The sequence below is a fragment of the Desmodus rotundus genome, chromosome 5, assembly GCF_022682495.2.
Source record: "Desmodus rotundus isolate HL8 chromosome 5, HLdesRot8A.1, whole genome shotgun sequence".
NCBI classification, from domain to species: domain Eukaryota; kingdom Metazoa; phylum Chordata; class Mammalia; order Chiroptera; family Phyllostomidae; genus Desmodus; species Desmodus rotundus.
In genome coordinates this window covers 57,933,116-57,947,863 of record NC_071391.1, presented here as the reverse complement: position 1 = coordinate 57,947,863, position 14,748 = coordinate 57,933,116, and the positions used below count along the sequence as shown (strand labels likewise).

The 14,748-nt window shown below is 48.1% G+C and overlaps 1 protein-coding gene and 1 pseudogene across 3 annotated transcripts in view; both read left to right on the top strand.

Annotated features, from left to right (window-relative positions):
- ME3 (malic enzyme 3) overlaps nt 1–14,412 on the top strand; it is a 184,724-nt gene extending 170,312 nt beyond the window's left edge. For all 3 annotated transcript variants that reach the window (XM_053924614.1, XM_053924613.1, XM_053924612.2), the window contains exons 9-15: nt 5,739–5,836; nt 6,127–6,240; nt 7,848–7,953; nt 8,547–8,689; nt 9,255–9,428; nt 12,680–12,778; nt 14,176–14,412. In XM_053924614.1, the coding sequence (XP_053780589.1) occupies nt 5,739–5,836; nt 6,127–6,240; nt 7,848–7,953; nt 8,547–8,689; nt 9,255–9,428; nt 12,680–12,778; nt 14,176–14,337 (896 nt within the window). In that variant the 3' untranslated portion in view covers nt 14,338–14,412. The remainder of the gene's footprint in view (nt 1–5,738; nt 5,837–6,126; nt 6,241–7,847; nt 7,954–8,546; nt 8,690–9,254; nt 9,429–12,679; nt 12,779–14,175) is intronic.
- Nucleotides 1,034–1,864, top strand: LOC112316074 (succinate dehydrogenase [ubiquinone] iron-sulfur subunit, mitochondrial pseudogene; annotated as a pseudogene).
- Nucleotides 14,413–14,748: the final 336 nt, after the last annotated feature.

Sequence of the window (14,748 nt, the reverse complement as noted above, 5' to 3'; positions counted from 1 at the left end):
TGAAAAAATGACCTCTAGCTACCGATTATGTCATAGTTATTTGTGCCCCGGCCTTGGTAAACTGGAGTTCTCCGAGTGCAGGGACCGTTTTTGATTCACCTCTGTCCTCTGCAGTGCCCAGCACGGCGCTTTTACCTGGAGGCCCTCAGTGAGTGCACGCTGGGTCCCTTAGGGACCCTCAGGCAATGCTAGGAAGCCCCGGTGGTCCTCAGCCCCGGGCCTGAGACCCTGCTGACATTTCAGCAGTCCCTCCAGGACACAGCTGAGTAAAGGCTGGAGAGCCTATACCTCATCTTTTGGGGAGTATGTTCCTGCCTTCTGATGGCCACAGGATGAAGGTGTATTTATTAGGCTCTAACTGTTTGCTGTGCCCCCTATCTTAGCCCCCCACACGGCCTCTAAGCCAGGCATAAATCCAACCCATGTTCTGGGGGAAGGTCTCACCCCAGAGCTACCAAAAAACAGCCCTCCTGGAAAACAGAAAACAGAAAATTCACTCATATTCCCACCCTGCAACCCTTAGTATTTTGTAGTTCCTTCCAGTTTTTCTGTGTGTATCTTTTTTACAATTAGAGTCATGATATGTAGTCTATTTAAGGTTCTCCTCCTTCCTATTAACCCAGGGAAGCATAGTTCAGGGATTAAGAGCACAAGCCCTAAAGCACAGGTGGCAAACATGGCCAGAGGGCCAAATCCAGCCCTCCACCTTGTTTTATCCGGCCTGGCACCCTGTTTCTACCCAGTGGCAGCGCAGAGCTCTCGCTTAACTGTTAAGGAGTAGTTACATTTATACAGTCCTAAAATTACATTCGGCCCCTTGAAGGCAACCGCAAGGCTGATGTGGCCCCCAGTGAAAATAAGTTTGACACCCCTGCTGCCCTAGGTTCAAAGCCTCATTCTGTATGTGATCCTGGACAATTCAGCAAACTGCTCTGTACCTCATTTTTCCAATCTGTCAAAGGGGACAATGATAGGATTAGCTAAATGTCTTTACATTAAGACATATAAAGGGGGCTCCCGGTCAGGAGCCAAGATGACAGAGGTGGCCAGAGTATCCCTAAGGCGCCCACTCCCAGCCACAGCCTTGGTGGCTCCCACCCAGGGGCCCCGACAGCTGCAGCCACAGCTCTCTGAATCAAGAAATTTGCCATCTACCTTTGGGACCCAGACAAGACTGGGGATAAACTTCATGTGCAAACTTACGAAATTGATTTGAATTAAAATGGCCCTATGGTGTCAGATGCTTTCATCAAGAGTAAGAATGAAATTGATTCTTCCTTGACCTTCCAAAGACCACGCGGAGAAGGGATCTGTGGCTCCTGAGCAATGACATCACTGGAGGCAACACTCTGGCTTGCTTGGAAGGACAGACACCGACTTCAACAAAGTCTCAAAATTTACCCTCCTCCACATAGGCATGCGATAGAGGATCTTGTTCCTGATTTACGCAACTTCTATGCTCAGTACAAATCCATTAAGCTTCATTTGAAGAAGATGAACGCCAGGGAGGCAAACAGCAGTATCTGCAGTCCATAGAAGATCGGGAGAAACTGGAAGGGCTGTCCGAGCGCATTCCCTGTGCCCGCGGCAGCACCAGCGGCCCTAGCTACTGGTGGAATGAAGGCAAATATTTGGGGCCTGGGGTACTTATGTGGCCTGTCACTGGATGATTGACTCCAGAGCCGACTTCCCGGAGCAGCACCTGGCCGAGCCGCAAGACCCCCCCCCGCTCTCTGTATCGCTGCCACACCATCATGAACTGCACAAGGGCCTGACCCAGGGGCTCAATCCAGGGAAAGCTATTGCCGAAATCAAGAAAATGATGGCAGCCTATTAACACAAGGAAAAGAAAACTTCAGCTTAATTGTTCTCATGTGGAACGTGACTTGTAACCTGCTCAACTAAACATGATTTATATCTAATTTGAGTTCCTCCCAAGGTCTTCATTTTCCCTAAAGATAGCATATATAATAAAAATGTGAAGAAATTAAAAAGACATAAAACACTTACAACAATATACTAACTTCAAAGCATTTTCTAAGTAGCTGCACCGTCTTTTGATGATCATTTTAAATGGCTGCAGTATGGTCCTCTAAGTGTCTACTCTAGCTAGTTTACTTAACCGTGACTCCTTTGTTACATGTTTGTTTCCAGTCATTCTGTATTATAAATAACACTGTTATAAATATCCCGAGACATACATTTTGGATTTTTCCATACATAGATTCCCAGCAGTAGAAGCATGAGGTCAAAGGGCAGAAACATGTTATGCCTTTGGTCTCTATTAGGAAGAAATAGTTTTCTAAAAAGGGTTGTAGCTCTTTGAAATGCAATGTATCCTGGAACATTTTACTCTTCTCTGCTTCTTCACTAGCCTTAGAGAACACAATTTCTCTGATTTACGCAATGTTAATGAGCCACATATAGTCTCACGTTAATTCCCTTTTCTTGGGCCATCATAGAGGACTATCACTGCCAGTTTCAGTTACTTTACTGTGAACCCTATCGGGCAAGGTCTACATCAGTTGCTTCGACAGAGAAAATTTAGTATAAAGAATTGTGAATTACATATCAAAGAATTGAAAAGCCAAAAAGAAACCACAAGGATCTGCTACCACGCTGAGGCTAGGGGGACAAAGGGAAGACGAGGAGGCTGCTGACTAGTGTTCATCCCTCTGAGGGGCACCTGTGAGGCTAGTTCTGTGAGCGATGGCCAAACGGCACACTAGATTCAGCTGCTGCTTCTGGAACAAACTGCTGCCGTACAGGGGAAACACCAACGCTGGGGGTTGCCAGATTTAGCAAAAACAACATTGCAGATGCCCAGTTTAATTTGAATTTCAGATAAATAATGAATCATTTTTTAGAATATTTGTTCCATCATATGGGATATACACTAAAAAATTTTTTGTTCTTTATATAAAATTTAAATTTAACTTAATGTCATACTTTTAACCAGCAATCTTACAAGACAAGGATGATGCTGGAAAAAAATATTCCTTCCCCCAGTCCAGCCTTTCAGTCGCTCCCTGGTGCCCCCTATTGGCAGGCTCAAGCATAGAGTTGGCCAACCTGGAGTGGTGTGTAGACAAGGCAGAGTAAGGAAGGGTGGGTTTGAAGCTGGGAAACAATTTCTCAGTAATTGGCACACTCCACCCTTTCAGCTATTCAGCATCCATACACATTGTTCTATAGACAACAAAACAACTCCCACAAAATGTTTAGTGAAAGCAACTATTCTTCCAACAAACAAAGACATTCTCACCTTCTCCCTGAAATGGGGAGAGGCAGTCTCAAAAGTCATTTTAGTCATCTCTGGAAGATAGTCACACTACCCATCTCTGGGCAGGATTAACTACTCTTACAACTCAGGCACAGTCACGTTTGAAAGTTCTGTTACACAAAGACTAAATTACAGAATTAACCACCAACAAAACTCATAAAAATAAGAGCAAGGAGAAGGGGGAATAAATTACCTAATATATACCATTATGTATAATCACATAACAATAAAGCAAAAACATGCATGGCTGCTATAGTCCTCATTTCTGCAGCCAGTCATGAAGCCATAGTTGATGTTTATAAATTTCTTCAAGTTCCCATTCCATGTTTTCTTGTCTTCAGACAGGACCTCAGCTTGCCAGGGTTCTTTACCTAGCAGGGTGACCCAAACCTCCGTTTCTGAAGGATCTCAGTCCTGGTGGTCCTGCCTCTTCAGTTGCTGTAGTATTTATTAACATTTACTATTGAGCATGGAAGCACTAAGAAACACCCCAGAGAATCCCCTGGGTTCAGATATAGTCCTCCGCATCCCCAGCTGCCCTCGGTTATCAGGCTGAATCACCACAGCAGCAAAGTAACCCTCTTCTTTGCCCACTGGTTTTCTGGTAAAAATAGCACCAAATGGCCAGGTGGAACCTCAACTCCCAGTTCAATAGAACCATGTTGTGAACTCTGATGGAAGCGTCCGTCTCTTGGGAACCTTGGGAACCAAGACCTTCAATCTGGAGAGCACAGAACTGAAGAGACAGGAAGCAATAATTCTGCAAATGAATTATTACATGAAATGGTGAGAGGAGCCACTCCCACTTCAACCCCTTGATTTCCAGAACCAAGCATTCTGGCTGTGGGACAAGACGCACAATGCATTGCTTGCTAAGTCAAATCATATATTGCATTCTATAACAGAGAACCTCACCATCTCCATAGAATCTTAAGTCTTCAGTAGCCCATTCTACTAATGCTCTACCGCTCCGTGGAGGTAGAGCATATGTTAAAACCACTGAATCCGTGGGCATGAGCCCATTGCTGAGCTTCTATTACTTTGAAATGAACTCCTTGATTGGAAGCCTTATTGTCTGGAATATATCAGGACGGTGAATAGGCATCCCAAACATCCAGATGATGGCACTGACAGAGCATTATAGCCAGGGAAGGAAAATCCATATCCCAAATATAGGTTTGTTCCAGTGAGGACAAATCTCTTTTCTGTCCATAAGGGAAGGGTCCAACATAATCACCCTGCTGCCAGCTGGATGGTCCTCCCAGGGAATGGTGCCGTATCAGGAGCTCAGTGCTGCTCTCTGCCATTGACAGGCTAATCATTTGATGGTAACAGTAGTAGCCTTGGTGAGAGAAGTCCATGCATAGCCTCCATCCTTGTCTCCATGGCTGCTTTATACATAAACTCATTGAACAAACTCTCAGTGGCTGGGGAAAGATGCTGACTGACATACACGGGGCATGCCACGCTGCCCACCTGATTATTAAGAACCTATTCTCATTAAGCCCTGTGGTGGTGAACTTTCGTATGGGGCACAAATATCTTCATACTCTGTACCTGTTCCAAGAGGTCCATCCACACACCCTTCCCCAGACTTCCTCATCATTGATCTTACAATTTTTTTAAGTCCCTGACAATCCAGCTAAGCCCTTAGCAACTGCCCATGAAGCAATGAAGATCTAGCAATCTCTTGGGCCAAAGTGGACAACCAAATTTGCAATTTGAAGTCATGACTATTGGAAAGATTTTCTTCACCACCATCCTTAGGGCTACCTTTATACTGGGGCTGTGAAGCTACAAACATGCACTTCTAGTTGATGGCAGCATATCATGAAGACAAATCTGTAAAGCAAGTCCACGTTATTTTCTCCTTGGTCATCTGGTCATGAGGAATTCCCATTGAGGCCTTAGGTGTGGATTGAGGGAGAGGAAGTCAAGCAGCAGGAGTAGGTGTCAAACAAACCTGAGCCACCTGCTCATGTAACTTGTACCTCCCAGACTTGCTCAGCCACTCGATGATGGTGTGCTTCTGGGCGCAGCCAACCTTATGGCGTGGTGGGTAAGATAGACAGCTCAGATCACATGGTTAGTTTATGGCCCAACTTTAATATGTTTTTTATTCACTTATCCCTTAAACAAAGAATTTCTATGAGGGGTACACTTTGTTTTGGATTCTGTTATATTTATAAATGATGGTGGTAGCAGCACCTGACTCTCTGATCCTCTCCCCCAGGGTCAAGTAATAATCCAGGAGCTGTTTCTCAAAATAACAGTTATCTGCAAAAGAGGGCATGGATATGCTCTAAAGACCTTCATGCCTTGAGGCTTGACTTCCACAAGGGCTGAGGAAAGTGGCTTGTCCCACCACAGGTTCTAGGCGGAACTCTGCCAAGGGTCTTCTCTTGGGGGTTGGGACCCAGTGGCCCGAGGCTGATCTCAGTCCACTCTGTTGCAGGCACAGCCTCTGTTGCTGTGGCAGGGATCCTGGCTGCTCTGAGAATCACCAAGAACAAGCTCTCCAATCATGTGTTTGTTTTCCAAGGTGCAGGTGAGGTAGGTGCCATCAGGGGCTCTCTACAGTTGTTCCAGTAGGAGAATAAGAATGGGTGGAGGGGTGTCAAGGTGGGAAGGTATTCTGGGGTTCTGAGAAGAGTAAGAAGCATGGGTGCATTGTGATAATCACAGCAGCCTGGGTCCCAACACTTGGGTGACTCAAGGCAAGGATTTTTAACTGGGTCCCCTGGAAGTAGGGAGGAAGGAGAGAGAATCTTGGTGAAGCATCTGATCAATGCTGAGTAGCTGTTTGCCCTGTGTCTGAACATTCGCCATATGATACCTCCCAGGCAGCCATGGGCATCGCCCACCTCCTTGTCATGGCCCTAGAGAAAGAAGGCGTACCCAAGGGAGAGGCCACGAGGAAGATCTGGATGGTGGACTCCAAGGGACTCATTGTCAAGGTACTGTCAGTATGGAGACCTGGAGGTTTTCTGACACCTTCTGCTATTGGAAGTGGACAGGATGAGGTCTCCATGGGGTGAACTGCTCAGGCAGAATAGAGGGCAAAAGGCAGGCAATGCCCTAACCTCCAAAGCAAAAGATTCATCACAGAGTAGCCTTAATTTCTTTTGACCAATGCTTTGAATGTGTATGCAGGCGTGTGTACCCCATCCAGCCTTACCTTCCAGCACTTCCTGCCTTGTACTAACCTCCAGCCTTAACGAATCACTACGCATTTCGTTCCTCTGCCTGAAATGCCTTTCTCTCTTTTCTCTCACACCCACGGTCACTCCCACATGCCCCATCCATTTCCTCCTTAATCTTCTGATCCAGCTGAAATGTTACTTCCGCCAAGAAGCTTTCTGTGGCCATCTAGGTCTCAGTTTACTACATCTATGCTCAGGTAGCCTGTGCCCCATAAATTGAACTTACTACATTGTAGGGTAGTTACCCCTTTACTAGTCTAGATCCCCACTAGGCCATGTAGTCTTGATGTCATATGGTAAGTGCGTAACTAATGTTTGAAGTTTGAGTGGAAGAATGAATGAGTGAAACAGTCCAGCTTCTGACTGCAAGGTGGTGAGGGGCACAATTGGATGACCTCCTCCCTTAGGACTTCACTCAGAGCTCCAGGTTTTAATTCCCAGAATTTCACTAACATATAATATCAGGGGGAGATTTTAAAAAAGAAAATACATAAGAGATAGGAACAGGGGAGGTATGTGGGACCACCAACCATGGTAGCAGAGACCCGTCAGCATAAACTGACCTGCCTGTTGTTCCATTGAGAGCCAGATTTCTGCCGGCAGCAACTGGGGCCTGAAGACTCCTCCTCCCACCCCAGGTCACTCCAGAGCAAAATCCAGACACAGGCAGAGGCTGCGGCCCTTCCCTCTTGCCCGTCTTTCCATACCGTTCTGCTAACCGCATTGAGCTCACCCCCACTAAAAGATCTCTCAGAGCTGATGTCTTCACTCTGGTTCTCACGAGGATAGCTCATCTAAAGGAGTCATCAGGAACCTTTGTACCCATTTACCAGCTTATTATCTCCCAGCTCCTGCTTGATGCAATGGAAGGAACCTGGTACAGCACAGCCAGCCTCTGTAAGGCTGTTCTGGAGCTCAACCTGGTATCACTCACAGGGAGGTTAATGGCTCTTATGAAATGCATTCAGATTAGCTCCCTGACCCCAGGGGGCTCAGGCCCCATCCCTCAACTGGACCTGGGTGCTGGATGCCTTGGGACCAAGGGTCTTGGTCAGACTCAGGCATTTCCTGAGGGCCTCTCTGTTCTGGCCCAGGAATCATGACCCCAACAGCTTACAAAAGGCTTTGTAGATTCTCCACATATGGTGTGGGTTCAATAAACACACCATACATGCACACACACTAAAAATCCTTAGGTTTTACCAGGAAATCTGATCAAGAGGACAAGCCCCAAGGCTTCTGAGAGCTCAGACCAAAGCACGGGGTTCAGCAGGAAATGCTCTCAGTCTTCAAATACACCCAGGCCCCTGCCTCATGGTTCTCACCACTACAGCTACTCTGTGTTCTTCCTTTTGCTGCAGGGGAGAAGCAACCTGAACCATGAGAAGGAGATATTTGCGCAGGACCATCCTGAAGTGAACTCCCTGGAGGAGGTGGTGAGGCTGGTGAAGCCCACGGCCATCATAGGTAGGAGGCAGGAGGCAGCCCACTGCCTGGCCCAGCTAACCCTCTTGACTTGCAGGTGGAGACTGAGACTCAGCAAGGAGGCATAAGTGGCCCATGGAAGCAGCTTTTTCCCCTATCCCATGTCCAATTCAATGCCAAAACTTTAATTGTGTTACTACGTAAAAACCATAGAACTAAGGTCCCAAGTTGGGATTAATGATGCAGAGTTACAGAGTGCAGTTGGAAGAGCACAGGACTGGTCTCTCTAACCAGAAAGAAATGAGTGTTCCTCCCCTGAAGCAGGGACTCTGGTGTCCCTCCCTGTACTGGGAGAGTAGCCCACAATGAAGGACAATGACCAGAAATGCCTTCACATGTGCAGCTTAACTGGGCATGAACTTGAAGTGGACCAGTGGTCCCTTAGGGATCAACAGGAGGTCTGCCAGCTCACGCAGGAAGACCCTTTTCTCTACTGCTCCCTCCATCCCTGTGGCAGGTGCCATCCCCAAGACCCCCGAGTCACTCATGTTGCACTGAGTTCCCCGCCACCACCACCAGAAGCACGCGTTCTTCATGAAGAGTAGGCGTCCCCACTACCCACCTTTTCCCTGTAGGTGTTGCTGCCATCGCAGGAGCCTTCACGGAGCAGATTCTGAGGGACATGGCCTCCTTCCACGAGCGCCCTATCATCTTTGCCCTGAGCAACCCCACCAGCAAGGCCGAGTGCACGGCTGAGAAGTGCTACCGGGTCACCGAGGTCAGCGAGGAGTCCTTCCTTCCCCAGGCTGAGAGGACATAGTAACAGTGACTATGAGTAACCCTATGAGAGTTATGAAAAAAAATCCTCACTTTGCTGGTGAGCAAACTGAGGTTCAGAAAGGTGAAGTAACTAGCCCAAGGACACAGAGCTAATAAGGAGTGGAGCTGACCCTCAAACCCAGGTCTGACTCCAAAGCCCAAGTTCTTACCATTGCTCATACTGCTCAAGGTTCTTCTAACAACCCAGAGCTTGGAGAGCTTGGACCAGAACTCAAGGCCCTTGCAGATTCCAGGCCACATACAGACCTGTCATGCCCTGGATTGACCTCCCAGGAGGTAATAGGTAAAAAGGTATACTTTCACCTTTCAGCAGTTTCTTGGCTACCAAGTGACTCACTAGGCTAAGCTTTCTGGTCAAATGAACAAGTACAGTATGGTCAGCACAAAGCGGAATATTTGGGAGAGGGTGAAGAAAGATCCAACATTTGAGACATAAAGTAGGCCACCACTGCTGCCCAAAATCCATCTCCAAGCATCGTCTCTGATTCCCTTCCTGCCTCCAGGGCCGAGGGATCTTCGCCAGTGGAAGTCCTTTTAAGAGCGTGACTCTGGAAGATGGCAGGACCTTCATTCCAGGGCAGGGAAACAATGCCTACGTGTTCCCTGGAGTGGCTCTGGGCGTCATCGCCGGCGGGATCCGGCACATCCCAGATGAGATCTTCCTCCTGACAGCAGAGGTATCACTGTCCCTGCTCCCTCACAGCCCCCCAACAGGGCCTGTGATCCACCTCAGGTCCTACACCAGACCCCCAAAGATCCCTTCTCTTGTCTCTTCTACCCACTTGCCCCCAGCCCTGGCAATGGATCCCCAAAGTTCTTGAACTTCAAGCTTCTTTCAAAGTCACTTTGAGGCTTGGATTTCTCTCGAAACACACATAAGGTGTCTAAGGGTGCATAGGACATACTCAATGGGAGGGGTGTTCACAGGGCACTGGCGGTGAGGAGACACCCCTTGCCCTGCTCCCCACTTCCTAGCAGTGCATCTAGGTGCCTAGAACAGAAGAGAAGCCACCAGAGACATCTGGAACTCTGGGCCTGTGAACACAACAGGCCATGGATCCCTCAGGCCATGGGTCTTGGCCAAGTGACTGGGGTAACTGCCGGCAGAGTAAGCCCACTAGCGCAGCTTTCTGTAAGGAAGGGGATGGGTTGCATGCCTGGTTTGCCTGCTCTGAGTACCCGGATATTGAACACAGATGTGGAGGTGTGGGGTGTCCCTGCTCCTGGCATCTCACAAGAGAAGCTCCCAGAAGGGATCTTTATTAGACACAATGAAAACAATGAAAGAATCATTAAGAATGACAGCCCTGTTCATAATAATGGTTATTAATAATAACAGTTACAGTTATTATTACAGTTGCAGCTGATGTTTATCAAGTGCTTGCTAAATGTCAGGCATGTCACATTCAACCTCACTTTAAACTAAGTGAGCTTTAATCAAAGCTACGTACAAATACTAAGTATATTCATCCCCGACGAGTTCCAAAGGCTCTGCTGTGATCTCCAACACCCATTTGCATTTCCCCCTCACCGTGGCACAGAACGAACAAGACACAGGAACAACCTCCACACAGCCGTGTTCAGCCCCACTTAGACGAGCCCCACGAGGGACCACCAGGCTCCTTCCTACTACAGCTTGGTCTTTAGGTGCCAGCTCTGCATGGCCATGCATGTCTCCCAGACGTTTCCCAGCCTCCCCCACACTGTGCACACGAGCTATGGCTTTGCACTGCGGTTCTCTGTCCCTGTTGTCTAAGCATTCTGTGTTTGTATTTGTTCTCGTTGCTGTGGCCAGTGGTGGTGACAGCTGTCCTGTGGCAGGGGGCAGAGCTGTTTGAAACTCCCTTTGGTTAGAAAGAGTCACTTCCTGCTTGAAGTCACCTGAAAGCAGATTCCCCCATTGGGCAGGAACATGGTTGCTAGAGCCTTTCTGTGTCACCCCCAGAGACAGCTGCACCCTCTTGCCCCAGCCCACCTCCACGCTCTCGGACAGTGCAACTCCAGAGTTTCCTGAGCAGTGCCCATCGGTCACACAGGGACGTCTCCTCAATGTACTTATTAATCACCTGCTGTTAGCAGGACAAGGCCCCTCCCCTCTCGGAGCTGACAGTCTGGTCTTCTAAGGCCTGACAAGTTACATTTCTGAAAAGGGTGCTTTTAGTTAAGACAATTTAAGTTGAATCTCTTTTTCTTATGAAAAAGTAATATGTCTTAGGAGACTTCCACGCACTAACACATCTCACCCTGACAACTCTGTAAAATATGTACAGTGATTATCCCTCTGTTATAAGACAAGGAAAGTGAGGCACAGAGAGTTTAAGTAACTTGCCCGAGGTCTCTGGGCACGTGAGTGACAACGTGAGACTCCAAGCTGCAGCAGAGCATTCCCAGGGCCCAGCATCTCAGAAGTGACCACACATACGTGACATAGCTCTTCACTCTGCAGTATAACCTTCCTGGATGCAGATCTAGCCTCGGAGACCCTGCTCTCTAATCAGTCCATCTTCTGTTCCTCCACAAAGAGAACCCTTCCAAACCCGCAGCAGGCCGAGTCTGTGTCCTCACTTCAGACCTTTGTGTGGCTCCTCGGTGCTCACAGGATACAGTCCACATTCCTTCACACAGCGCCTTGTCGGGCACTTCATCACCAGGCCTTCCTTTCCCTTTCAGCCTCACTTTTACCCTCGCCCTACCATCTACCTATCCAGGTACCATCTACCTACCTCACACTCTTGCTAGCTCTTGCTCCTTCTTCTCTCCCACCTCCAAGAATTCGCATGTGCTGGTCCCTCTCCCCTTTTCAAATAATTCATATTTGGTCCTTCGTCTTAACATCTGTCACTACTTCTGGGAAGCCTCTCCGACACACAGAAAACTGGGCCCAGCCTCCTCTAGGTGTATAAGTCCCTCTCCTTGCCTTCACCTCATTACAACTGTTATAACTTTGTTAATTGCCCACCGACGCCAGTCTCCAGTAGGGAAAAGACTCTATGGCTTCTGAACCATGGAGCCTCAGCCCTGAGCACAGAGCCTGGCACATCGTAGAGCTCAGTGAACTTTTGACTGAATGGAAAGGAGAGATAGACATGTGAGAATGAGGGAGTGTCTGCCAAACTCTGAGCTGAGGCCAACTCTTCTGCTTTGCCCATTCTGGGACATGCAGTTCTCAGAGGGCACCATGGCTTTTCCAAGTTTAAATGTGACACAAGATCTTGTGGGAGTAGAATTGGAGTTACCACATTACAGTGGCTCTGGCAAAGCTGGCTGAGCACCAGTGCCCCAGGCTGGAGGATGAGCCTTGTAGGGGAGAGCTGGCCCTCAGGAACAGCTCTGAATGAAAGACTAAGGATGGAAGCTGTGGGGGTGCTGTTTCTAGGATGATGTGTTTAGGGCATTTATTCAGATGAAGCATAAGGCCCATTAGTGGTGTCACTCACTGGGGAGGAAGCCTTTCCCCATTCTGGGACCAGGGCAGGAAAGGAGAGCTCAAGGAGCCCTGAATACAGAGAGACCAGATGGCCTAGATGGGCAACCAGGATGTTACTAAGCACGTAGGAGAGGCTGGAACTCAGGAAATGAGGGACTCAGGGATCCCTAGGCAACAGGCTCAACCAGCCAAGGGGAGATCCCAGAGTCTGCTTTGCAAGCCATGAGTTTATTCATCTTGGTCTTAGTGATTTTCCTTTAGAATTCAGAGAACCTTGGGTTGTTTTAAGCCTCAGCCAGTCTCACAGCACAGAAAGGATGTGGCCTTGCTCGAGGCCAAGCATTCAGCTCCTACAGGGCCATGTGGTGGCAGGGACAACAGCGGGAGACAACACAGGGACTGGCCACCTATAAGGGGTGAGGGGAGTCTTCAGAGTAATGGGTTGGGCTGGTTCTGGAAAGGCAGAAACTGAGCTTATTCCTCTCGGTTCTCTCTCCCCAGAAAATTGCCCAGGAGGTCTCTGAGCAGCACCTGTCCCAGGGGAGGCTGTACCCACCACTCAGCACCATCCGAGATGTGTCTCTGAGAATCGCCATTGAAGTAAGGAAAATCCTACCCCCTGCAATACGGGTAGTGAGGCCCATCCATGTGCTCTGTGACTTTAGGAGGGCTAAGGGGGAGACAGCTGTGGCAACATCCTGAGCAACTTGGGCTGTACTGCATACAACCCAGAGGCTCAGTGACAAACTCCTGCCAGCAGCTCAAGCCCTACCCCCAACACCCACTCAGGCCAGTTCTGGGAATGATCCTGACTTTCCCTTCAAACACCAGGCACAAGGGTCATCAAAGTCCACAGTTTTGTGGACCAGAATGTGGGTGGAATTTTTCTGAAATGAATCATAAGTGCCCATTTATACAGAAAGGTCAGCTTATATAGCATCGTGGAAAGAACTCAAGCTGTGGGCTCCCAGCTCTGCCACTCAGTGGCTGAGTCACCTGGGGCCCATCAGTTCACTTCCCCGAGTCTGATTCCTCCTTTCCCAAAGGGGCTAGTAATTTCTCTCTCCCAGAGTTCTGGACAAGGTTAAAAGAGAACAGTGAGAAAGCTCCACACTCCGTGCCTTTCTGACCAGAGTGGATGCTCATTCCTCGGCTTTCTCTCAGAATGACTGGGAGATGGGCTGAACAGGTTCGTGGAACTTTCCAAGGAAAAATCCCACCCTAGAAATCATGCAGAGATGATAGGTTTTCAAAGAATCAGAACACGGTGCAATAAAGACTGGCCCAACGTTGATAATTATTGAATCTACATGATGAATACATGAGGATTATTGTACTATTACTCCTCTTAGTATATATATTTTGCATTTTCTATAATTAGTTTTTAAAATAATTTTAGAAAATGCACTGCACAATAACACTCACTTCACACGAGCTGTCCAATGAAGGATCCAGAATCAACCTTCGGGACCAACACTGTAGTTCAGAGCCCAGCTCCCCCTTGTCCAGTTCCTTCTTTAGGGGGATATTTGGATTAACAATGCTCTTCTGAAACCAAACCTGATACCCAGAGAACAATGTCCAGGCTGTTCTTCCATTCAACCCATTTGGAGGGGAGAGTATTGGGGGGGAGAGCACTGAACACTTTTGCCTGTTACCGAACTTTATCTTCACACCACTCTAGAGAAAGGTCTCATTACCCTCACTTTACAGATGAGGGAACTGAGGCTCCACAAGAATAATGTCACTACTGAGGACCCACAGGCAGCTACAAGCAGAGGCAGACTTTAGTCTGAGACCTCTTGCCCCTGGTAGTGTTTATGCCACTATGTCACAGCCTCCTATCTGGGCAGAAAGCTCAACATCCTTCCTATCCATCCTTGATGGGCCACAGCTGGTTCTTCAGGGTATATTCCCTTCCATAGGCTCCCAAACAAGGGTCCTTAGGCAGGTTTCTCCTTAGATCCAGTTCCTCAGCCAAACATGTTTTTCCCTAGGTTCTTGACTTCGCGTACAAAAACAACCTGGCCTCCTACTACCCGGAGCCCAAGGACAAGGAGGCTTTTGTAAGATCCCTGGTCTACACTCCAGACTATGACTCCTTTACACTGGACAGCTACACTTGGCCCAAGGAAGCCATGAGTGTTCAGACGGTCTGATGCAGTCCCAGAGGCTGGTGTGATGAAGCCCAGAGTAAAGTCACACTGACAATATAAATGGATTCCAAAATGGCCATCCTTGTCACTGTGTTTTTCCTTTGAACTTTCCTGGTGTGCGGGGACATGCCCAGGCATACTGTGAATGAGAGCCTTGTCCCTGAACGCCCTCATTCACTTCTGTAACCCTCCTCTGACTTCCTTCTGAAGAATTTCCTCATCTATTAACTGCCACTATGGGCTAGCCCTCATAAGAAATTTAGACTCCTGGCTAGCGCTCTGCCTTTCAGAGCTCAGGGTCTAGTGGAAGTGATGATATACGGACACAATTCATTTTGCCACAAAGCAGAAAGCGGTAAATCCATGAAAGAAGTATAAATAAAGGTCAAGGGTACTCAAAAAGGGGAGAGGGTA